Genomic DNA, 25,812 nt, shown 5'->3' with positions numbered 1-25,812 from the left:
TCAGGGAGGTTTTTGTAAAGCGTGTCGCGTTGAAAAAGCTGGAGTCAAACAAACGATTTTTTATACAAAAGAACTGCGATATAAAGCGTCGCATTAAAAAACGTTGACTACGAGTTCTTACGCGGTTTATGTGTTACACAAACTATTTATTTCACTGAAACGATACCTATTTCTGTGTTAAAAAGTTTTTGTGGATTTAAATTGATATCTCTCGCACTTAGAATTCATCTTGAGTGTAAATTTTTAGGAAGAGTTGGTGTTGGTATTATATTGCATCTTCTGTAGGTTGTAGCTTAGCAGGTTATAAGGTTGTACTTATTTATTAAACCTCTAAAATATATCAGAGCACAATTACAATATTTCTCCGGCAGGCGCAAGGAGATGATAGTTAATAAAAGTACCGTAGAATGGGGCGGGGCTACTTAAGGAAAATTTGGGATTTTTCTTATTTTTCTTATTTCTTTAAAAAGACAACTCCCGCACTAAGAATTGCTCTTGTGTCGCGGGGACTTTTACAAACATACAAACAACGGACACAAAGCACAACCAGACCCGAAACAATTATTTGTGGATCGCACAAATAATTGCTCCGTGTGGGAATCGAACCCACGACCTCCCGATGCAGTGGTATCGGCGTGGTGACCTAAACCACTGCGCCACGGAGGCAGTCGATTAATTTGACTATAGATATAAGTATATAAAAAACTACCGAGGAGTTCAGTTTTCTGGTTCTTGGTACTGCGATTTATAAAAAATGCCCATTTTCTAAAATTTTAAAGTAACCCTTAAGTTTTAAATTTTAAACTGCTAGTCGTTAATAACATAGCCTTCGTAATCTAACGCATTCTGAAGTGGTGGGAACAGCAAGTCTTAGAATGGTAAAATTCAGTACAGTTACAAGAAAGAACGTAGAATCTGTGACCTACCTGAGCTTTAGTCGGATGAGGTCCACCCTGGAACTCAACAGTGCCGTACGCGTCAGTGGGAGCCGCTTGCGTGTGCCTCGCCGGGACCCACGCCTCGCCAGGGTTGGCGGTCTGCGTGTTGGACCCATGAGCTGTCTTGCTGAGCCCGCACCAGCACCTGAGGACATTGGACAAAGTACAGGTCAAATCTCCGTATAAGCAATATCGGGGTGAATGATAAAATACTGAAATGAAGAACTTTTCTAATATTTTGTATTATGATCTGGTTCTTACAAATTATATAATCAAATATTGTATTCGAGAGGAGTACAAGGGTAACGAACTAAAAAAAATGTTAAAGGAAATAAAAATTCACCATAAAAATTATGAAAAATTTCATATCCTAAAAAAATGTTGGCCGAAAAAACTTTTAGCCTATGCAATAGCTCGTTGGAGCAAGCCTCGCTATCAAATAACGGGCGATGTACACTGGCTTCTATACCGTGACGTCATGCCCAAACAATTACGAGAACCCGTACCACCAATCAAGCGGCACTTTCAAAGAGTATACAATATACAACCACTACAGGCACTTTTAAAAATACATGAAAAATTGTTTAGGTGTCTTGCTTTCAACGTATCTATAGTCGCTATAAAAGGTTGAATAAATAAAGTAAAAGAAGGATATATGTAGGCGAATACAAAACTCTTTCTAATTCTATCAACAAAACTCCAAAACTGGCAACCGATAAAAAGACAACAGAAAACAAATGAGATCATTTTCGTGTTGAATTTTTGATAGACACTTACTATATTTTTTTACATGTGATTTTTATGGAATAAAGCACAAAATTATTAGTTACATACGGAAAATACTTGCAATGGAAGATGAAAACCCGAAGGAGGAGAATCAGGCTTCCACAAGTAAAAAAGAAAGTCAGAGGGCGAGCGCACACGAGTTGTACGACGATAGAGTGCAGGATGACGCAGGGACTAACAGTGAGACTTTATCTGCCACTTACTCGGCGAGGAGCAGAATAGAAATGGCAGACAACCGAGTGGATGTTCCGAAGCCGCCAAATGTGAAGAGGGAACGAGAAACGAAAACTGCGAGGAATAAAAAGAAAGGTAGACGAAGTGGTCGAGTGGAGAAGCGACGGCGGTCTGTCACACGACGCCAGATGAGGAGGATGCCTAGAAGGAAAATGAGAGTGAGAGAAGAGAAGAAGGAAAGAGATGTGTCAGTGTCTACGATATTCAGCAGATTGTCTTCTAGAACTGGTGGGTCCAGGACTCCTGGTTGCCTACACTGTGGACACCGCTGCTGTCGCAGAAGGTAGACATTGTCATGACGTAATGCGTATTTGATATACAATAAAATCTTGTTTTTAATACTTTTTGTTTGATTTATATTCTAAATTAGAACGAAGGGTTTGTCGTCAGATTTAATTATTATTGGGAGATTTGGAGACGATGCAGATCAAGAAAAATGCAGAGGCGGAAGATTAGAAAAGAACGCAGGTCGAGGAAGAAGCGAGTGTTTAAATACTTGACGCCAAGGATCTCAGGTTAGGTGGTTTTAGACAGCTGTTTTTTTTTCATCACAAAGGTGACACTTAATGGTAATGTGCCTTTGAGCATAGGGGTAACAGGTAATAAGAGGGAAAATTCCTTAACCTCATAGATACGACACAAAATGTCTTAGTCATCTAGTTCTTTACATTTTAGTTCTCTTAATCTTTTCACAAGTATAATTTCATAAGAGGGAGCCAACATACTATAACCAGTCTATTAATAAATAACAAACACGCAGTGATCTGTGTCTAATAGTCTTCCAAAAGATAAGTTCTTTGAAACCTAGTCATCAGGTCAGAAGGGGACATCAACCGCATACAAAAGACAAAAGTCATTGAGCACATATCTAGGGCATCATTTCGAATACTGCTAGGTTGGTTATTTGCCAGGATCAGAAGAAATACAAGCAGGGTCCCGAAGCGTGATGTTTTCACCGCTCTACGTCCGAGCTCCAAACACTGAGGTATCTCCAGACACCATTCAAGAAAAGGATACGTATTGTGAGGTGAGAAGACCGAGTTCTTACACACCAGTCACCCATCCATAGGCTGAACTTGTCGAGAGTAGCTTTACCTTGTAGGAAATACAGCCCGCACAACTGTTTTCTTTCCTTTCAAAAACATGTATTGTATTTTATCCCAATTTGTGCACATTTGAACGTAATATTAATCGTATATAACTCGGTAGGTATACAAAAAACACGGATTACTGAACGAGTTGATTATGTAAGTGCAGTTATATCGAGTTACACAATGACGTGAATAATCTTGTAATTTTAATGTATCAGAAAATATTCCACGTAGGAAAACATGAGGAAATCTACATGCCTAATTTTGTTTCACGGGTTTTAAAGATTATCGTTCCGTTTTTGGTAGTTTTCCATTTAGAAGGGTTTTTAAATATGTATAGATTTTTGATTATGAAAAGGGAACCAACTTTGCACAAACTAATTTAATGTCTCTACTATGATTATTTTCGAGTTGCGAAGAACACAAACAGGGGTAAGTATCCACACTCAAACATAATAACAATGATACGCAACAGGATTCTTTTTTCATGAGAATCAATACCACAACATCTTACTTAGATATTTATTTGGCAATATTATGCTACTGCATGTTCAGAATTTTTTACGTTTCACGTGTCCTGTGTCCTGGGCTTGGCACCTACCAAAGAGCTGAGAAAGTGTGAAAATAATAATTATTTTTAATATTCCACATGCAGGTTTCACCACAGATGATCTGCCAAAGCATAAGAAGACTCTCCGGGTGGAGGCAGAACGTCACGACTGAAGATCTCATGAACTACATACAAGTAAGACGAGTCAGATAACCGATATAAAAGTTTAATAATGCCTCATCTTACTTCATAAAGACATAAGACAAGTGGCCTTCTCGAAATTGCCCTATTAATGTTACATTTTGTACCTCTAGTCCCAACGGTTCTACGCCAGTTTTTGTCAATACTAGTACCTAGTACCTACCCAATTTTAATTAATATATTAAACGCTTACAAAGAAACTGAATACAGTAAATTATTTTTTTAGCACAAAGTAGTTACTCATCCTTTTTTTATATTTAAAAGTTGTTAAGTACTTAAATTAAATCTTCTTTCTTTTCAAATATACTATTTCCACTTTCTTCAAATAAAGTATCACTGAAAAGTATAATTACCATCGCTTAGCGCTTAAAATAACACCCCATTTTCAAACCCTTGAAACTCATACTTAAACAAATAGCGGGCTTAAATTTTTCAGCATTTTAATCACGTTTAAAATCCAAACTGTAAAAAGCGTTATCATGTTAAAACAGTCGGCAAAGCTCCACTTATTCCCGACTGTTAAAACTCATCATAATTTACTCTAATTAAGGACCCCACTCACTTTGCAAACACGACAACTGGAGAGTTTCACGCAGAATGCACCAGCATTTTTAAATAAAAGAGGTAAAAAGACTGTTAATTGGTAGTACTTGTGAGATCAAAGAAGAAAACTCGACGGTCCAAATTAAAAGCTTTCTAGATTAAGCGTAAACTCTTTTAGACTGCACTTTCAATAGCTCGCTAATTGACTGAGACACTAGCAAAACTAACAAATGAAACGAAACACTAAGACTTGGACGAACTTCTGCAAGCAAAAATCAACTGTATATACCAGAGAGTAAAGTACAAAATGCATTGTATGTTTTCTAGAGTATCAATTAGGTCTGAAAGCGTCTCTTTTCGTGCAAGATCTGATACGTACTGTTTAAAGTACTCGCTTTGATTGGATGGTATCAGGCGATGAGGGAAACAACCGTAGTTTTCCACTTGTCGATACTTTGATTTACGCTTTTATTTCAGGCTTATCCACTGATTTCTGCTATTTATTACAGTCACGACTTCTTCATAGTATTACTAACAGCCAAGGTAGTCTTCTTTCTATCAAAAGTAATACTTAATAACATTACTAGCAGTTGAATCATATTTTGTCTGATATTTTTATACATTTCCGGGTGTATATTTTCCTTCTGACTTTCGTTTAAACTTCTGGTTTAAATTCATTTTACTCCTAATTAATAGATAAATAATGTTATTATTCAAAAACTTAGTCATAGTCATATTGTTTCCTAAAAGTACACATAACTATTTGAGATAAAACCATAGTTAGAATTTAAGTCTTACATCAATCAGCTTCCAACCTACATCAGACAAACATCAAAACAAACAAGTATCAAAGATTAATTTAACCGCGTAATACCCTTTCTTAATTAGTCAGTAAACAATCTACAATCACAGATATTGTTCCTATTCGCTACATATAGATAAGAGGATTGAGGGCTTCAAATTGTTAATCTACGGCGCCACTGACATAACATGGGATCAATCCATACTAATATTATAAATGTTTTTCATTTGGTACGGTATACTTATATCGCTAAACTGCTTTTCAAGAAACCGATTTTCAAGAAATTTAACTTGAAGGTGAAGAGAGCGGTGTTTTATTTTGCCCTATTCTTTAAATTACACGCGAGTGGGGACAGGCTGTATGCTTTTTTGCATTATAGTATGTATGAACTTGTAATAAAATCTTTTCTCTACACAAAAAAGCTCGATATTTGGGTACCTCACGAGCTCACTGAAAGAAACCTAATGAACCGTTGTGTACTCATTTATTTTGTGATTTTTGAAGCCAAAGACTTTTTACCCAACCAAATAATTCGGTGGCTTCATCTTTGATATAAATACAAATATTATTGGGCTACTCACACACGGTTATTTGATTCCAAACTAAGCAGAGCTTCTTGAAAATAAACGATACTTCATCAAAGACATTTAATATTCGCTACTAATTAATATCCGGCCGGTGTGCGCCTGAAGTTCAGCTATTCTGAACTAATTGAAGTGAATTCCGCACATTGAGATTAATAAGGGTCACAGATTGACGGATTTTGAATGGTTTGGGAAACTAAATTGAACTTTATGACGTTTACAGTATGGTAGATTTCCGTTTGAACTGGTATGTTAATTGTGAAGATGTGAAACTAAATTTCTTAAAGAAGGTGTATTTTAGAATTATTATGTTTTTAAAATACTTAAGTTCTTCCGACGAATGAGTTTTTAAAATATTTCGGAATCTTAATTAAAGGTATCATTATTGTTACTATAATATGCACAGATTTATTCCTAATATCAATTTTTTTAGCAATCACATTTTGAAATCTAAGTCGTTTTTATAAACGTACGTATCCAAGACCAAAATGAAAAGTTTCCTTTTATTTCAAATCCGTTTCATAAAAGAGAGCTAAAGGAAAATCCCAACCGAAATCTTTTTAATTAGAATATCTTTAGAAAGGAAGAGACAGTTTGTCTAAGCGGTATTCAATTTTAACTTGGTCATATTGCCAAGTCGACTTGGCTTCTCGTCTTGGCACAGGTATATGGTATACAAAAGCACAAAGGTTCCTCGAAATTTCCAGAACGTTCTAAAGCAAATGGAAAAGTTTGGAATGATTTTAAAGTATTCCAGCTAGGAATCGTTAAACGGAGCTTATATTTGAAGATTACCTTCAGATAGCTTGTTGAATAAACGCTCGAGTTTGGAGAAACCGATTTTCGTTATTGAGGATTTTATTTATGCATTGAGTTTATCTTCTTGAGCGATTATTCGAAAGTAATTAAGTATTTACTTGTGTCTAGTACCTGTGACTACGTAGTAGTATGTAGTCAAGATTTGCAGTTGTTTTAAATTATAAGTCACTACATTTTTATTTTACTTTAATTTCGAAATAAAACTTATCAGCTTAATTAAAATCCTTTGTATTAATTTCTTATTTGATGAAATACTTATCAACAACTTACCATAAATTATAAATAAATATTTATCCCTTTCATTACGCCTCATATATCTTTAAACTTATTAGATACCTAAAACACTAACATATTATGGGGCTAGGTAGAGTGTGGGGGTCGACCAAAGAACGCTACTTGCTACGATTTCCACAAATTTCTTTTGCACTAATTTTCATTTTGTTATACTAACAGCAAATTACAGTTAAATAGTAAGCATTGTTACATACATATATTATCTACTTCATATGAATATTTTTACCAAAGAAATAATTTGTTTCAATCCAGCGAAGGTACCCAGTAAACCCAGTGTCATCAGAGCTGATGGAGGAACTGAGGGAGAAACTGCGAGTAGCCGTCATCGTAGGTAAGACAGCTGTTTAATTATGCACTACGATTATGATGTTACGTCTGTTTGTGGTATTGATCGGTTTGATCCTGTTTAAGTTTGAGTTAAGAGTATTGTAAAGGTCCTTAGTATTCGGTAGTTATTTTTTAAGTTAAATTGAATGTTTTATTGTGGTGAATATGATTTTAGAGATAAGAATGAACTTTTGGCAATGAGAATTTTCGTAAACCACAGAATAACTAGGTGTAATGAAGTATACGATCAGGGAGTTGGGCAATATTTGAAGCGGACATGACGTCATGTTAAAGTAGTAACTTAGTGGTATATAAGCTGAGCCTCTTAGTACCTCTTGACCACATTCTTCATAGTAACTAAAGACCCGGTTTCAGTGGCGAAGGCTCCATACAACTCGATTCCTACCGGCTTCCCTTTCTGGACAGACTTAATATTAGTGTTAAATTAATTGTTTACTATTGCCAAATAATACACAATTAATAAATAATCACCAATATTTAAACCGAAATCTTCAACTAAAATCATTAATCTAATCGAAACTACGAAAACGCCTGCCCTTCAAAAATTACGCTCCGCTAAAAACGCAACGTGAAGTAATAATAATGAAATAAGCCGGAGGCGCTGATCGGGAATCGCGTACAATAAAAACTATGGCGGCGATGTCGCTTACGACCTTTTGGATTGCGCTTCGCACCGCGCTGCATAGTGGCGAGCAAGCCGGAGGAAGAGCGGGTTGCCTCGCGCTACAGCGCTCGCGCCGCGGCGCGGACACATGATCTTACGCATGTTTCTGTCGCGGCGCGAGCCGCGTGCAAGAGCGAGATGGCGAAATAAAAGCTAAGAATCCTGCATAAGTATTATATTTTCTCCAGTTTGACATTAGGTCATGTTTGTTTACATCTTTCGCGCGCTCTATAACAAATTAGAATATTTGTATTTATCACAACATTATTCTTTTATAAATGTGTTTGTGCATAATTGTGAATGTATCAGTATATTAAACAGTAATTGTTTTGCATGTTTCTATTAGAGTAAATTTTCATTTTGTCAAGATTTATAGGTTAAACTCATTTCTATAAAAGTGTTCTGCGTTTATCCATAATGTGTTTGATATTTTATTGTTGATGAATACATTCTAAATTGCTTGTATAATATGTTATTAAACAACCAGTGCGAGACAATCATCAATCGTTCGATATACGTTATCTTAAATATGTGCTGTTATGTTACCTATGTACGTGTTACTACTGAAGACAGAGTAACTTACTACAAAACAAGCATGATTAGGTAGCATGGTAAGTACCTATGTATTATTAGTCTGTAGAGAGAGAAATAAGAGACTGTAGTCGAATGTAGATAATACTCTCATATTGTTATTATGCAGTAATACGCTACTTTTACGTCGGCATTCTTACGATGTACCTACATAATATGTAGGTAGGTACTATACCTACACAATGACTTATAGCTCCGGCTTACCTTTTATAAAAAATGACCCTTCGCCACTGCCCGGTTTGAAATATAATAATTGTATTATGCAATAGATATTTTGGTATAAAGCTAAAAATTGCTGCTATATAGCGATATCAATCGAATCAGATTTATAATTTTACGTTCAAACGCTCCCTTAAAAGACTAATAAACCGATTTATCTAAAATACACTTCTAATTTAAAAATAATACGTCTAAAACGAATTTTCATCTTGTGATCTTAAAAGATTAACGTAACTTTGAGATTAAGTGGCTCTTAAATAAACTAGGGGAAAGAAAGGGAGGGAGAGAAAAGAGGGCTGTTTCGGAGGAGGGAGTAAATCTAAATTACAGTTACCTGTTGCTACTTTTTCGGCAGTCAGTGAAATTGGCAAAAGTACCTGTGTTGTTCTGCAAGTGATTTGCTGCGGTATACTGTGTTGTTAATATTTGAAGGGTTTGGTAGTCTAAACTTGAATTAGAGGGTGCATGTTGTCTGAGCGTCTTGTGGTTTTAAATATATTGTTGGATTTCTTAAACTGGTTGTTGCAATGTTTGCGTTTGCATGGTTTGCGTATAAAGATTTTTATATCATTTCTGTTTATTTGCCGGAGTAAATTTTAAATCAATCATAATTATAATAAGGAAAACTTAAACTCTACTTTATTCTAAGGGAAACAACATCTAATTCAACAGTGGGATAAATTATTTTTACTTATTTATATTCGCAATCAGTTGACGTAATATATTTTATCTGGTTGCTAGTTTCGGAACTATAGTATTAGTAATCTTATAAAATCTTTAACATAGATGAATGAAATATCTATGAGAAGAAAGCAAATCGTAAGGTTTTACATAACCCTTTGATACAGACAGAATGATACTTGTCAGGTACATTTTGATATAGGGTGACATATCCAATTTCGGAATATAAGGTAGAAATACACATACAATTGGAAAAGCGAGTTATTTTTACCGGAACATTCGATATTTACTTATCATATCATGTAAACATTTCAACGTAATTTAATCCAAATAAAATTATTGGAAAACATCCGTTGAAGTATTGAGATAAATATAACGAATTCTGTATTTCATTTTCTGAAGAAATTAACCATGAAAATGCGAACTCAGATGAGATAAATATTTCAATACTGAAAGGATAAGACCCTATCTATTTTCAGCTTTACGGATTATAAAAAGCTAAAAAAAGTTTAGGGCTTTGCAGCATTTTTGTAGTGAGATATAACCAAACAGCTGTTTCGTAAACAAAATTAAATGAGTTCAATTATTTGTACATAATACAATTTACTATTAAAATAAGCATACATCATCAGTTCTTTAGTTAATACAGGACTAAATTTTATAATCACGACATAATATAAGAGGTAGGCAAAAGTGCACGAAAATTATAGCCGTTTCGCGATTTACAATGTTAGTCTCTTGTAAAAGGGGGCGAGCCTAATGCCGTAAGTCGGGCATATTACTAAAATAATATACTAAATTATAAACTTGGGCTATTATTGAGATTTGTTTCACTTTTCTATATTATTCTTGCAGGTCTTATAATCCAGGTTCAAGCAGAGAACTGGTGTTTGAGCTGTGAGCTCGAGGAGCGAGCCTTGACTGCTGACCACGTCGATGTGTTCTGGAGAGCTTATGGTGATACTCTCAAACCAATACCTAGGAAACCTGAGGTAAACAACCTGTTTCTACTACATAAAATACCTACCCTATACTATATACCCTATACTATACCTATTTTAGTTAAAAAGCTACTATAATATGTTTTCTCTTTATCATTTCGCTTAGGAGTGAAAGAAACAAAACAGTTTATAAGCCTTTCATAACTTCATATATTTTGATGAATAAGAGGGCCAGTGTATATACTGGTTTTATCAGCGGCTTAGAGGATTAGTTGAAACGTCACTTTTATTTTCAAGTAGAGTTAAAACGATGTTCGGTATAATAACCAGAACTTAGAGTATCAATATGGATACTTGCCAGTAACTATTTATTTTTCAGATGCCTAAACCGGAGCGCAAAGACAATCTAACGAACACAGAAAACGATAGTACTCGTGAATATGCTCCTAACGACCTAATCTAAATAACATTATATTAAATTGATTCGATAGATTTCTATCATTGAGAAGAACGGAGTTTATTCTTTGAAAATTATCAACATAACAATGCTAGCAAAGAAAATATTCACTTAGGAGTGGGTTTATATCATAACACCTTGAATGGGATTCGAACACCTGATTTCTCGGAAGTTCCATCCTTTAGTCAGTCAACCCCTCTTTAATTCTCCTTAAACTGTCTTACTAATAATCGTGTAAGCTCTGATTAGTTATACAGTATTTTGTCTTTGTCACTCATATATATTTCTGCAATTGATTGAAAGTGACGCAACACTGTGTGACTGATAAAAGCTTACACGACGTATATAATACGACAGTAAGTCTAAAATTCTGAGTTTGAACTTAAATCTAAATTTCTTACAGAAGTAGCGCGGGTCTTTAGAATCGGGACCATCGAGTATAGAGAGTTTAACATTTGAAATGTACTGCAAAGATAGTTTCTACGTCGCCTGCTAGAGGCGCTGAACCGTTTGTTATACAAAATTTTACGATAGCTAGCCGTTTTTCGGTAGTCGATAGTGGAAGAGAATCGAGCTGCTAGTTTCACCTAAAGACTGAGACTGCAAACTAACAAAACAGTAACCATTTCAGTGCCGTAAGAAAAGTAACAGCCGTCATAAAATTTCAAGCCTACGGAGTCTAATTAGTGGTCGCGAGGGAAACGTTTTAATTAAACCCAATTATTAGTACCGCTGCTCGTAATTAATTTGTGAGGCTGCGGTTGCCTCAACGTATAACTTGGAAAGAAAAATATTTCTATCTGTCGTACAAAGTGACTTTTGGGCTTGAAAAATATGTTTGCACCACGAAACCGGCTAAATAGGCTAATTAAAATATGGTTTTCTAATTAAGGAATTTTAAACTACACGTCAAATCATGCAAAAAGGAATAAAAAAGTATTCATGAAAATATATTATGTCCATTTCATAAACAGAAATGAAGTGACAAACTGAGATATGATATGAATTGAGAAGTAAATTTTTTTTTTTCAAGCAACTTCTAGGATAAGACGTTTTTTTCAGCTTGAAGACCTCACATCCTGTATAATATTATATATAATAATATTACTTTTATGTGCAATAAAGGCTCATATTTCACCATACAAAAAGTCGTTACTTTACCTCAGATCAGCTTTACCATTAATATTACTTAGTCTATAATAATTACCCACTGAGCTCTTTTATTCAGGCCTAATTACTAGACATTTATTACAGCCTAACACTAATTTGATAAATTCAAATTTAATCACGTTTCGTACATAATTTATTACTTTCGAAAGAATTATTATATGTCGACACCCGCGCACCTCCCGTCCTCTCCCAATGGATTGAACCGAATATTTTGACAAGGGTATTCGATAGAAATTGCTGACATTGAAACTGGTAAAGTTTTATCCCTTTTCGCACCCTTATTCGTTATATTTTGGTGATTTGAGTGATATAGGCAGAAATGCTTGTTGGATTTTTTCCTTCAGTGGCGGATTCAAAATTAGTTTTACGGACTAAGAGTCCCTTCGCATCTTCAACAATCATCATCATATTTCACCTAACTTATACACACACATCCTAAAAGAGTAATTCCTACAGAAAGTGGTATAAGCGTATACTTTATATACTCTAAATCAATCTCTGCCTATTAATGAAAACTGTTTGGAAACCGTTCAATACTTTCTCAGTTTTTCATATACAGACAGACAACAGGATGATTTTGTTTTATCTAGCAATTATTAAGGTATTTGCCACCAAGACTAGGGACAACTTACCTAAGGGCCATTTTAAAATGTTTTGTAACTAACAATCATGACTCTCAACCGAAGTGAAACAGACAAATGTGAACGACATTTTTCCAAAAAAAAAGCCATATTGGGGTAAAAAAGTACACCTTCGGTTACGAGAATTTAAAGCTTGGTTCCGTATATACCTCCTGCCTAACATCCTACAATATTAATCCTATTCCACTAGCACTAGAAACGTAATACAACTGTTCCGTAAACGAGCTTCCACGTGTTCAGAGTTGAGGCAGTGACGTGTAACCAAATAGCCTACAGGTAACACTACGCCTACGCATTCAACGTAGAGCATTCAACTGAAATTACACTGTAAGGCTTTAAACTATAGTTACTGTATACAGTTAAATGCTTCATCTTGGTATGCAAATTGTTTTGTAACCGTCTCGAAAAATCTTAATCTATCGCAATATACACTGTCTCTGCTGCTTCCGTGGTTAAGGTCACCACGTCGCTACCATTGCGTCGGGAGGTCGAGGGTTCGATTCCCACACGGAACAATTATTTGTGTGATCCACAAATTTGTTTTTTCGGGTCTGGTTATACTCTTCGTCCGTTGTTTGTATGTTTGTAAGTCTCCGCGATACAAGAGCAGTTCTTAGTGCGGGAGTTGTCTTTTCGAATAATAATAAACAATAATAGAATAATATTTATACATATGAAATATGCATGACATCAAGCATGTTATACCCGAAGGTGTAATCTGAAATGTATGAAATACACCCACATTCATTCGTCTACAATATTATTTCCATGGAAAAAAGCGAGCCTATTGCTATGACCAAGCACGTTACTCCGTGCTACTACTATTACTATTGACAATATTCTAAAAGAAATAATAAAATCAGTGTAGATTTGACCAACCTGGGAATAGAACACAAGAGTCGAGACCTCATGATGAGCAACTACATACACTCCACCACAAAAGCAATTTACAAATCTAAATAATAATGCCCTATTTTCAAAGCTACTAAAAATAACTTTGCTTATATTTATTCACGAAGAACACTACCTATCTTGAGAACACTAAAGAATTCCTTTCACACATACTTGTTCTTACGTCTTAATTTTCTTCGCTACAGCTTAAAATACCTTAGCTTGAAAGGCTTGTATTTTAACGAAATATTCATGATTACGCGACATTCATATGAAATTTACTCTGTGTGCAAACGTTTCACTCGAGATGTAAAGAAAAATTTACATACATAATAAGTGCAGCAGTATTTTTCGAAATGTGTGAAGCGTGTTTGTTTGTTTGTTTGTATGCTTGTATCAAAAATACTAACGAAAGAGGTGGATTTTTAAAACTATCGTGGTGAGTTCGTAACAGGATTTTGATATGATTATTATCCGATTGAAAGAATAGTGATTGCTTTTGACAAAAGCGCTTATCAGGACTTCACTGGAAAATAGAGTTGCAATAGGTTTGTTGCCAAAAAAAGTTGATATCAAGTTTAAAGAATCAAAGGGTCCTTTTCTACTCTTAATAAATGAGGAAACCAATACTTGCTCACATTTTGCATGGTTTTTATCACTATTTGGGTTGAAATATAAATTTTCGTATAAAACTCCTGTGTTCTTCTAATTATGGGCCCCTAATGAGCGTCTATGAGACAAAGATAAGTTATGAATGATAATGCCTGCTGAAAATTTTGTTGTTATAATTCATTAAAATTAGACTAAAATATCAAAGATTTAAGCACGATATTTACTGCCGTGGCCGTTGTGAGCAATGCGAGCTTGTAACTGTATTTAAGACATATATTTGAAACGTAAACTGTAGAAATACGAGAGTATTTAATCAAGACTTGGTCTCAAATATATTGTATTTGTTTAAGGCTTTTGAGTGAGGTGTCTTGCGTTTTCTACTAATTTAATAAAAGCTAGCAAATAATGTTTTGTGATTGTTCTTTCTATTATTATGTTTGATGTTTCACAAGAGTGATAAGGGTTTTGTGTGAGAAAATCTAATTGAATAAGAGCATTTACAAATGAAAAAAATTAAATAATTTGTAGAAAACACACTGGTGTTAGAACAAAAAGGAATATTTGTTAATCTTTAGTGCATGATTTTTTGTGAGTTTTATCGATATACTTTACGATGAAACATAAAAACGTAGTTCATTTCAAATCTTTTCAACCCACTCACACCACCGACCACTAACCTAACTAAGCTAAATTTCAAGTATAAATTAAAAAAAGTGTTAGTCTTAAGATTGTAAGTAAGTACAGCCAAACATTTTACCCACAATAAATTAACTTTACAAAGAACTTTAAATATAAAATTGTCACTCGTCTCTGCCTCATCTAAGTGAGTGTAAGTATTTATTAAGCACAGCCAAGAATTTTACACACAATATTGTCTTTACAAAGAACTTGAAACATAAAAAATGTAACTCAAAACTTTGGCTTGTCGTTACCTTTACATCTCACAACATCAACAACATTGACCTGACGTAGTAAAACATAAAATATTCTGAGATTTTACACTCTCGTTTGTAGCGGCCCTAAACAGTGGGACTGCTATGAGATGTCTACTTAGGGATGCCAGATTGACTTGTGCTTGTTTGCCACCAGAGAGGTAGAACAAAATTTTGTAATGATTTTATGATTTCTTATGATTGAGACATGGTCATTTTTGGGAAAAGATTTTCCCTAAGCCTTTATGATATTAAGTATTGTTATCAGACTACCTCTGTGCGCAGTGTTTAAGTTATTTGCCAGGGGCTTGGGATGTTACGTCAGTTTCTTTATGGAACAAATATTAGTACGATCCATAAATAATTGTTACGGGTCCGCTTGTATTTTGTGCCAGTTGTTTCTAGGTTCCTACATCTGCCTACGATATAAAAGCGAATGTTAGCGAGAAACAGATCTTTACAAAAAATAAAGTAATAGCTTGAATCATTATTTTGCTAACAGTCGGAACAGTCATTACAGGACATGAGATAAGTCGAAAATTTTCCTGTATTTCTGGAGTTTCCGGGGCATCTGGCAGCCCTAACTTAGTAGCAGGTCGTAAAGACGGCGACACACTCTGCGGTTAATGTTGATGAATGTGAGATAGACTTGGCACAACTGCCAAGTGATGGCGTCTTTGCCAAGCCTCTAATCAAACTCAGCTGATGTATTGCTTGGTAGTCTTTCTAGGTTCTTATAATGAAAGTTAAGTTAACGCTTTCTAACACGAAATTAATTGTCCAGCCATTATTGTACTTTTATAATCTTTTTACGAACAACAAATGTAGGCGACATTCGATGAATTCCTTGATTCAGATTCTTTTACGTTCGCGTAAGAACTTTCCGACCAAAACCTACTTATACAAATATAAATTTAACCCATTTCATTACACGATAATTTCATTTCTATCCCATAATAGGCACGAGTTTTATCCTGGAATAAGGAAAAGAGTAAACCACGAATCCACTACAATGACCAAGAGCGAAAATAAGATAGTAGGTGTTAAGCGTTATGTTGGTTACACTGAAATAAGTTTTGTGCTACCTTGTAAAACCTGTAGTAGTAAACAAACTTAATTAAACAATAACATTCCTATTTATTTACTGTTATAAAAGCTGGGAGTTCTGAAACACTGCAACGAGCTGTTAATACCGCCCGCGGGAGCTGTATAGAGCTGTTACTATTGAAGTTGCACTAAACTACACGTTATTGTAGTGCAGCTCATTTGCGCAAATTGTATTGTTTATATGTTTAGAATTGTTTTAACAATTTGCGAAAATAATAAGGTTTCGTTTTGAGTTATACTCTCTGCAGAATTTGTGTGAAAAGTAAAAGTAGTATAGAAATAGACTGTATTTTGTGAATGTCCTATGTGAAATGATTCATTTATTAGTAATCTCTGTATGCAAAGAACTACGAATTTATTTTTTAAGTTTTCTATCTAGCGATTTGTTCACCTAATATTAAATTATAAAATGGTTCATTGCCACAGTCGATGTAATTTGGTCTCAACGTTGGGCAACAAATAAGGTATATTAAAATTGTAATCGCTTTCAAACTCAAATAAGTATTACATAACCAAGTTTTTAATGTTAACTTTGCTTAACACATCTCAGGCAAATTAAGTAGTGTATACACTTAGTTATTTCAGGAGTTAACGTCAAATTAATCTCTGAAATTAGATATTACTCTAAAACTATTTCATCGCAAACGTTCAGTTTCCTGCTAAAACGTTTGACGTTTACCGCCTGAAGTGAACAAGTTGCAGACTAACTCCGCCGCTAGTTAGCTAACTACCCGCCACTCATATTTGTACTTACTTGCAATTAGAACTTGTCTCACACTGCTATGAAATAGTGTGGAAATTAGATCTATTTGGCATTCAATTTAGGCATAAAATGTATACTTACTATACATATAAACAGTCCTTAACAAGTGGTTTAAAATATATATCTTTTTTAACGACTGAAAATATTTGCTAGAAGTTGTGTTAAATTCGAACACCCTAGTCATAATAGTACATTTTACAGTGAATTTTAATCGAACTTTGTAATTTATAAAAAATACAGACAATACGTATTCTTAGTAGAATATTCCTAAAACTACCCATCAGAAATACTAATTAAGGCTAAAAGACAAAAAAAAATATAAGCAGTACCTATTGTCATGTTTTAACCACATGATTATGAAAAAAAAAAACAGACTAAAATGTCACGTTTGCGTCGCATCGCCGTCGCGTCGCCGACTCATCAGATACATAACCAAGCCTTAAGATATGCACGAGAGCCTGAATAACACAGCACAATGATTTTCATCATCTATACTAATATTATAAAGCTAAAGAGTTTGTTTGTTTGAACGCGCTAATCTCAGGAACTACTGGTCTGATTTGAAAAATTCTTTCAGTGTTAGATAGCCCATTTATCGAGGAAGGCTATAGGCTATAATATCATCACGCTACGACCAATAGGAGCAGAGTACCAGTGAAAAATGTTACAAAAACGGGGAAAATTTTGACTCATTCTTTCTTATGTGACGCAAGCGAAGTTGCGCGCGTCAGCTAGTCAGATATATAACAAAGCCTTAAGATATGCACGAGAGCCTGAATAATACAGCACAATGATTGTCATCGTGAATTATATAGACGGAAGCACAAGCTGCTCATGATCCCAAGATTACACAGTTTAGATTTATTACAGAGAATATTTAGTGAGACAACATCATGCTTGCATACTAAGGATTTGGTAGAGAATAATACAAGATTGTTTTGATAGTTTAGTATGTTCTAATAGGTATAGAGAGGGAAACATAATATAACCCAGTGGTTAAGTTGGATGTCATGTTATTTCTCTTGCGACGAGTAGTTGCGGGTTGTATTCCACCCAGAGTAATTATTTAAGTCATCTGTAATTAGTTTAAGTAGGTTCCATGATACATCATTGATTTAGGATAAGTGGTTTTTTTGGGCCGGCAAATTATTTCAAAAAGGAGGACACATCTCGTTTCATGTCTGTTTGCATTTTTGGAATGATTATATGTATTTTTCATTAGTATATTTTATTCTAAAATCATCGCAGATGCGGGAGACCTAAAAAGAGATGGCGGGATGAACTGGGCGCATTTGAAAAGGACTGGTCGAAACTTGTCGTCGATAAGGGGATTTGGAAGGGAAGGGGGGAGGCCTTTGCCCAGCAGTTGGACACTCAAAGAAGCTAAGGAAAAAAAACATATTTAAACCTCGTGATGTCTTAAATAAAAATAGTTGTGATTTACAAAACCACAGGTGGAAACTAGTTAAGTTAACAAGTCTGGCGTGACCCAGCCCAATTCCTGAACAATATACAGTAGTAACCGGGTCGGGGCAACACGTTACAATAATAATAAACGGTCGATATCTACGGACGTAGTTAACTCCACACTACAACCAATTATACAAATATTCCGATTGTATTTGAAAGCAATGTGGTAGGTTCTATTCGTTAAGGTACACGATTTTAACCCATATTTCTGCAGACATTAGCGCAATACTCTACAATTGGAACCATCAAGTATCGAGAGTTGGACATTTAAATTGTACTGCCAAAATAGGTTCAACGACGTCATCAGATTTTCATACAAAATTGTTCGGTAGCTAGCCCGTTGTGTATACTCGATAGTAGTAAAGAATCGGACTATCCATGTTATTCAAGAATAACTTGTCTCCGTAGAAGGATTTCAAACCCAAAAATAAACTATGTGTTACTTTATACGTGGTCGCAAAAACTTCTATTCGGTTTTTAGTTTTTGAGGTATCAAGAAGTACCGAGGAAGCTATTTATAGAAGACAGCTCTGCCCGATAACTTTTAAGGAGCTTGATCCGCTCCATAGATTCGTCTTCGTAAACCTGACACTCACTAATGTCTTATGCACTACAGTTCCCCATCTAGTTATATATCATACCTTATTATATTACTAGAGCTGATAAATAACAAATTGAAACCGTCTTATCAAACGGTAAACAGACACCTTCATAAGTTTGTATTCATCGTCTGGTCTTAAACAAACAGATTAATTTCCCGTTCATCTCTGATTGGCAACAACGAAGTTATCTTGATAATTAATACTTATTTACTTCGCGATATAATTAACTTTGTTCAAGAAGGATCGTGTTGCGGCTTATTTATTGAGTCTTGGAGATCTGTTTCAGACAGGGTATTTACTAGATTATTATTTAATAAAAAAATGTCTGCCTGTCTGTCTGTCTGTCTGACATGAGGTTACAGTAAAATGACAGAAGCGTTCACGTTTTCATTAAAACCACTGTACCGATTATTATGTTTAGTATGGAGATCTTTAATAACTGGAATAGTAAAATAAATATTTCTTAGTTTTGCTTAGTTTCTTTGATATTTAACCTTTCACATTTTATGGCTTAGCGGTTTAAGCAGTTGTAAAATTCTTATTAAGTTTAGTTCAATTTCATATATTTTATTACTAGTCAGATTAAAAGTTAAGCCATCCCTAAGCTTACTTACTAAAATGTTTGGATTTATAACACTATCCGCCGAATATGTGTGTAGCAAGCCTTACAATGTAACCGAAGCGTTAAATTACCATATATATATATATATATATATATATATATATATATATATATATGGTAATTTAACGCTTTATTTAATTTAACGAATTATATATATATAATTCTTCTGTAAGTGTGAATGTCACTGAACTTCTCTTAAATGACTGGACTGATTTTGATTAAATTTTTTGTGTGTGTTCAAGGGGTTCTGAGAATGGTTTAGATTATTAAAAAAAGTTTAAAATTTTCAAATTAAAGACGTGTAGACAGGACAACGTCTGTCGGGTCCGCTAGTTACCATATAAAAAACAAAACAATATAACACAAACACAATCTTCCTTCACTCGAAAAATTATAAAACCTTCCCACTTTTACCCTTTCTCGTACAAAATTCTTCAAACATCCATTATTTAAATCCACCCGTTCGATTTAAAAATTCGAATGGTAATATTATGCGGAAGCGAGTACGATGCGATACATTTTTGTTCGCTCCCGTAGCCTGTATCGTTTTATTGATATTGGCTCATAAAAGCCGTGTAATGTATTCCTTTCTGCATGGTATGGAGATAAATACTCGTTGAAATTGTATCTAGTTTCTGATTGGAATGATACTGATACTTGTTTGCTGAGTGATTGACGTTGAAGACTTTGTGAAATTAGTTGGTTATTAATAAGCTGTACTTTCCTGTAAAATCAGGCTGGATAAATAATAGTATTTTCTTGAGTAAACTTGGTGTAAGAGGTTTGGACGTCTGATATTGTAATATATTATTCAGTAGCTGTGCTGTGCGTTTATAACGATTACTTATGCTTTATTTTAGCGTTTTCCCTGGTTACAAACATTTGTGTACAAGTTATAAATTTTGCAAGAATACTGTATCAATATTTTGCTCTCTTTTCAGTAAAAGTCCTATTTACATAGACAAACCCGTGTAAAGAATAACACCGGAAAACAAAAAGACACACAGACAGACAAAAAATGTTTGTTATCGTCATCGGCAAGACATGGCTTGTATATTATGTAATCTATAGTCAAATATGTTTATACATTTATTCCTATAATATATGTATAGGTAGCTTATAGATATGTACTCACACATGCTCGTCCTTAGCGCTGGGCACGAAGTATTTGCACTCGCGTTTATGGAATGTGGTCTCTATCCAACTGCGAGTAGTCTTCTGCAACAAACATACAAACAAACATTAGTATTATTCCATATAGGACACAGTAGTAACAATAATTTTAGTTTAGTAACAGTAATAACCGGGTTAAGCCACGATTCGTTAAAATAACGAACGCGGAATTCGCACGAACCAAGTTTTTCCTTTAGTACGATTGATGGCAGTTTGCGACTACAGTCGTTTAACGCATCAACAACCGAAAATTGTTTGTTCTCGGTAATGCGAGACAAAGTTATAAAGTTTTATCATTTCAATTTAAAACGGAGGTACAGCCAAAAACCTAAGAAAAAAATGGGTCAAATTGAAAAAAAATTCACAGGTCAACAACCTAAAATGTATTTTGTTCAAACCTCCCTTGGGTCTGTAAAACGGGTACCAAGTTGGTACATACCATGAGCGATATACACAAATTTTATAGTTGGCTTCGATCATCAATTTGCCAAGGAAAGTGGGGTAAAGTTCCCCGAGAGACTGGCGACTGAATAACCAATAGCAACTTACCCTCTGCTGTACTTGGGAGAAAAATTAGTGGAACTAAAGTTCCTGTACAGGGTAAAGTTAGTTGCTTGCAACTTGTCGTGGTACTTTTGTATGTTATTATTGTTGGAGGTTTTAGGGCAGGAATTTGGTAAGTAACGATGTTCATCTATTCGTGAATATACACTATAATATACATGGATTCAAGGCCTAGCCCCTCCCGGATTACAGAAGAAGGCCCAGCAGTGGGACATAAATGGGTTAAATTTATTTATTTTAAATTGTACATAAAAAAATATTTCGTGGTTTAGTCCTGAAAGCGTAATAGACTTTTGCTTTTATGGTATAGGCACTTGGTGTGCATTGCCGTAAACAAATACATATTTTTCATAATGTAGCTTTTAGTTTCTTATAAAACGCAGGATTTTACTAATAGTGGATGCGTGTGTACACAATTATTTTAACCAAGTAGAGCATTATTCCGTCAAAATCGACAAGAAGCTGTTGGAACAACAGTTTTAGTAGAAATATTACTTTTCATACAGACTTCCCTCGTACACAATTTTTGCCTGTATCCAAGTGTGACAAATTCACAATTCAGTCCAATTTCACATCACATTTGGAACAAAGAAACGCTCAGTCATCAAGTGTTTGACCTTTGTTATTTCGTTCGATATATTACTTGGATGACGGCGCTACACGGAAATATTGTTCTCAGTCTCGGAGTCAATGACCCGTGGTTTGTTGACTGTACTATGTTATATTTTCATGACTCTGTGTTTTTTAATAAAATATGCCTTTGTTATACTTGTTTCTTCAGGTATTTTATGGTAGGTTTAAATGTTTTTTCAGTCAATATTTTCTAATTTGTGGAGTTAAATAAATCATTTTTATTATTATTAATTAATTCTAAACTGGTTTTTTACTTTCTTTGTTACCTAAAGTATCGATCGAGCTACACCGATCATGGTCACGAGCTTTTGCTGCCAATAAACGAATAAAATGAATGCATTTATTGGCTCTTAGGCCAAATGGGAATAAGGTCCAACAAATATAAGTAATAACTAGTAAACAATTTTAAATACAAACTTTTACGTAGTTTCTAGTTTTGATTTAAAGCGTAATAAGTCGATATTGTACTCGGTACATAAATAATTATTTTGTTTATCATTATAAAAACACAGGTTACTGTTTTTCAGTCAACCGCCGAATTTCCGGAACTGGGGATGAAACTTTGATTTGAACGCGCGCACATTAGTTTGTTTTTTTCTAAAACTACTCTAGCTTTCACGTTGTATAGAATCGAATATGAATATTGAAAATACCGTGTCATAAATATAAACGAGGGGCAAACGTGTTAGCGCGGACAATACCGAATGTAAGCACTTATACACAATTTATTTATTTGTGTTAGATTCCGCGAATCGTGTATTGTATGAATTTTATCGGAAAGTCAACGTGTTATGGAAATTTTATTTATTTGCAGTTCCCGTAACAGTGTGTTTGTTGTGGACTTTTTTTGATTTCGTGAGGTATTGCAAAAAAGTTTTCTTTTCATATTTTTTTTAATGTTTTTTAGGTGTGAAAATAAATATATCTATACTGTTTTTATTACACTCAATTATACCAAAACTACTGAAGTGATATTAATGAAATTAAGTGCACAGATAGTTTAGAACTAAATTAATACAAAAACTTGCTGTTATCGCAAGGGTCAGGCACTTTTCAGGCAGTTATTAACATCATAACATAATATCTGTAAATTGGTACATACCAAAAAGCGAATTAATTCTTACCCGATCGGTCTTTCAATCTCCATATTTTCTACGTACTTTAATTTTAACGATAATCTTACACAACAAAATTTTTCCGCTAGCTTCCTCACGGGCGGCAAAAGGGAAAAATATTGTAAAAGTTAACTCGAAAATTACGGTATCCGGAAGTTTTTGTAACAAATTGATAATAGACTATTATGAGATCCATTAACATTAAATTGAAGAGTTTTTTCAGTCGTTATTTCTTATAAAAAGTTTGTTTAATTTGCTACTCCCGCTGCCTATTAAATTTGGATTATGTGCCCAATGGGGAATTAATTTGGCACTTTCTGTCAAGATTTTGTACCGGGAAAATAAAATCTATTCCATAATTACCGATTTTGGTATTATTTATATTAACCGTATGTGCTTAATTCAGTCATGCTTACCTATAAATATTGCTCGGATCCAGTACCAAACTTAAGAACAAAACCTTTTGAAAAAACACTCAGGAAATGGCAGATCAGTTTATTCCTAACAACTTTATCAAGCGAGTGAAACGTTAGTGAAAGCTAGAATAGTGCTTATATTCACTCGTCTAAACCATAACTTACTAGTTATCCTAAAATAAGAGCTTTGTGCCAAAACTTCTATCCTTCTCAAAATCCTTCAGCCAAAACGAGACAAAACATTACCCAACACAATTAACTAAATATATTGAAGTTAATAAGGTTAGCAGAAGACAAGCACATTATATTTAACGAACAGTACATAAGTTCGCAGATAATAAGCAGACATATTGGCAGTCATAATCGTTTGTAGTTATTGTCATGTGTAATGGCTGCCAGACAAACAAACGATTACGAGATTCCCGTTACAGGGGTGACAGTTTTTGAAATTCTTTTTCGTATTGTGTGATGTGTTGTTCGAGGGAAAAAGGTAGAAAAATTGTCCTTAAAACATCTCAGAGCATTAAATTCAAAATGCAAATAGATGCTAAATAAGAAATGCAATAGATGTGTTAAGTTAAGTTATGATCTAGATTTAGATCATTGAATTTGAGGTCATTAAATGGGTACTAAACTTTTGACTAAAATCAAAGTTAAATATCAAGAGTTCTATATTCCTATGATAAAAATGGCAGCACTTATTTTATTGGTTTCACCACTTCTCAAAAGTATGAAGCATATCAGGGGAAAATTTGGCAGTCGTTTGCATGCACTTGCTGCCACTTTAATTATTGGAAAGCTTCTAATTTTTTGTGATAAAGTTGTAATTAAAACCGTAGCAGTCTATTTAAGCTTAAGTAAATATTTTACAGTGACGAAACATAAAAACGTATTTAACTCCCAATTACGTGTCCCACAAGCCGTCACACACGTCGCAATTCGACATCAACAAGCAATCAACGTATGAATGATCGTCGCCCAATGGATCCGTGGCGCTCGTAATTTGTGCTCAAGCCAAGTGACTAATGATCGAAGCTACTGTGATATTAACCTCGTTCCACACTAGAAATGGCAGGCAAAATTTAGGTGGAAACAAGTTGATAATATTTTCCTCGAAACGAAGGTACTTACTAGACATGAGACCGAAAGTCGCAGACAGAATTTAGCGTATGATAGACGAACACTTATAAATGTGATTTATTTATCATACCAGAGACCCAGTTTAACCACTTCTAAATATCTATCAAATAGCTTATCAAAAGCAGTGACAGTCGAGTGTTATAAGTTGGCACCTCCCACGCAAGTAGTCTATGGTTCGAACCCGAGGCAACACACCTATGACTTTTCAAAGTTATATATGTAAAACAAATAATTATCACTGACTCCTTGCCTGCCTAAAAATTGTTTAATACATTTCTTGACGGATTGCAAAGTGCCCAACCTGCACTCACTTGGCCAGCGTGGTGGACTCAAAGCCTAACCCCTCTCCGGTTAAGGAGGAGACCCGCAGTGGAGCAGTGATGGATTTAAAAAAAATACTTTTCAGATAGAGTTCTAGCAGATAGTTAATCTTACACTTAAATATGAAGCCGTAAGTACTTCATAGATCTCTGAGTATTACGTATACCCTTTTCATTTTCGTTCCCCAAGTGATTGATATCATTAATATCGCGACCAGGATGCTGTTTAATGAAAGTACTAGCTACGTCTAAATATAACTGCTAGATTAATCCCTCTCGACCCACTACCGATCCACCGGGATAGAACATTATTGAGATCATTACCGGTATATTAATTCAATGGATTGATAAAGAGATTTAATTATAGATAAATAGATATAAATAATTGTCGTAGAGTAATAATAATCGAGTTATTTTTTTGTTTTACACCAAGCACGAAGTGTTTATGTAAAATCGATATAACTTAGTAAAATATTTGACAAATTTGAATATTTAAAGACGTTTGGGGCGTAGTGGTTATGGTTGCTGCCGTTACCCTCTTTGTCCTATCTACGTTCGATTCCATAAGAAACAAATGTATGTCATCCATCAATACGACGTTTATATGTTTGCAAACGTTCTTGAAAAAAAAATGAATTGAAGTAGGAGTTGGCTTTGAAAAAAAAATCTTAAACTCTACTTAAAATATTTTTAAGAAACTTTGACGAAAAATATTTGCTCATATTGGAAACCCTAATCTCCTGCGGAAGAAACAACATTAGCAAATATGTTAATGTCCCGTGAAGGGATGATAAACAGTATAAACATGCAAGTTTTGACGACACCCCTGAGTTTCGCCTCAAACAACACACGTTAAATAAGAATTTGTTACTTACTCCATCCGTCTGTTCTGTCGGTA

The 25,812-nt window shown here is 34.5% G+C and overlaps 2 protein-coding genes across 8 annotated transcripts in view; one reads left to right on the top strand and one right to left on the bottom strand.

Annotated features, from left to right (window-relative positions):
• Positions 1 to 25,812, bottom strand: part of Trpm (transient receptor potential cation channel, subfamily M) — a 274,621-nt gene that overhangs the window by 95,190 nt on the left and 153,619 nt on the right. For all 7 annotated transcript variants that reach the window (XM_076125470.1, XM_076125471.1, XM_076125474.1 and 4 more), the window contains 2 exons: positions 20,689 to 20,771; positions 927 to 1,083 (listed from right to left, as the gene is read on the bottom strand). In XM_076125470.1, coding sequence (XP_075981585.1) covers positions 927 to 1,083; positions 20,689 to 20,771 — 240 coding nt within the window. The remainder of the gene's footprint in view (positions 1 to 926; positions 1,084 to 20,688; positions 20,772 to 25,812) is intronic.
• LOC142980156 (uncharacterized) lies at positions 1,711 to 10,802 on the top strand. Its single transcript, XM_076125488.1, has 7 exons — positions 1,711 to 2,241; positions 2,349 to 2,473; positions 2,870 to 2,985; positions 3,705 to 3,794; positions 7,095 to 7,173; positions 10,201 to 10,337; positions 10,666 to 10,802. The coding sequence occupies exons 1-7, from the start codon at positions 1,787 to 1,789 to the stop codon at positions 10,747 to 10,749; spliced, it is 1,086 nt and encodes a 361-aa protein (XP_075981603.1). The 5' UTR covers positions 1,711 to 1,786; the 3' UTR covers positions 10,750 to 10,802.

The sequence above is a fragment of the Anticarsia gemmatalis genome, chromosome 17 (assembly GCF_050436995.1).
Source record: "Anticarsia gemmatalis isolate Benzon Research Colony breed Stoneville strain chromosome 17, ilAntGemm2 primary, whole genome shotgun sequence".
NCBI classification, from domain to species: Eukaryota; Metazoa; Arthropoda; class Insecta; order Lepidoptera; family Erebidae; genus Anticarsia; species Anticarsia gemmatalis.
The sequence above is the reverse complement of the archived record's forward strand: the minus strand, read 5'-3'. Positions and strand labels throughout refer to the sequence as shown.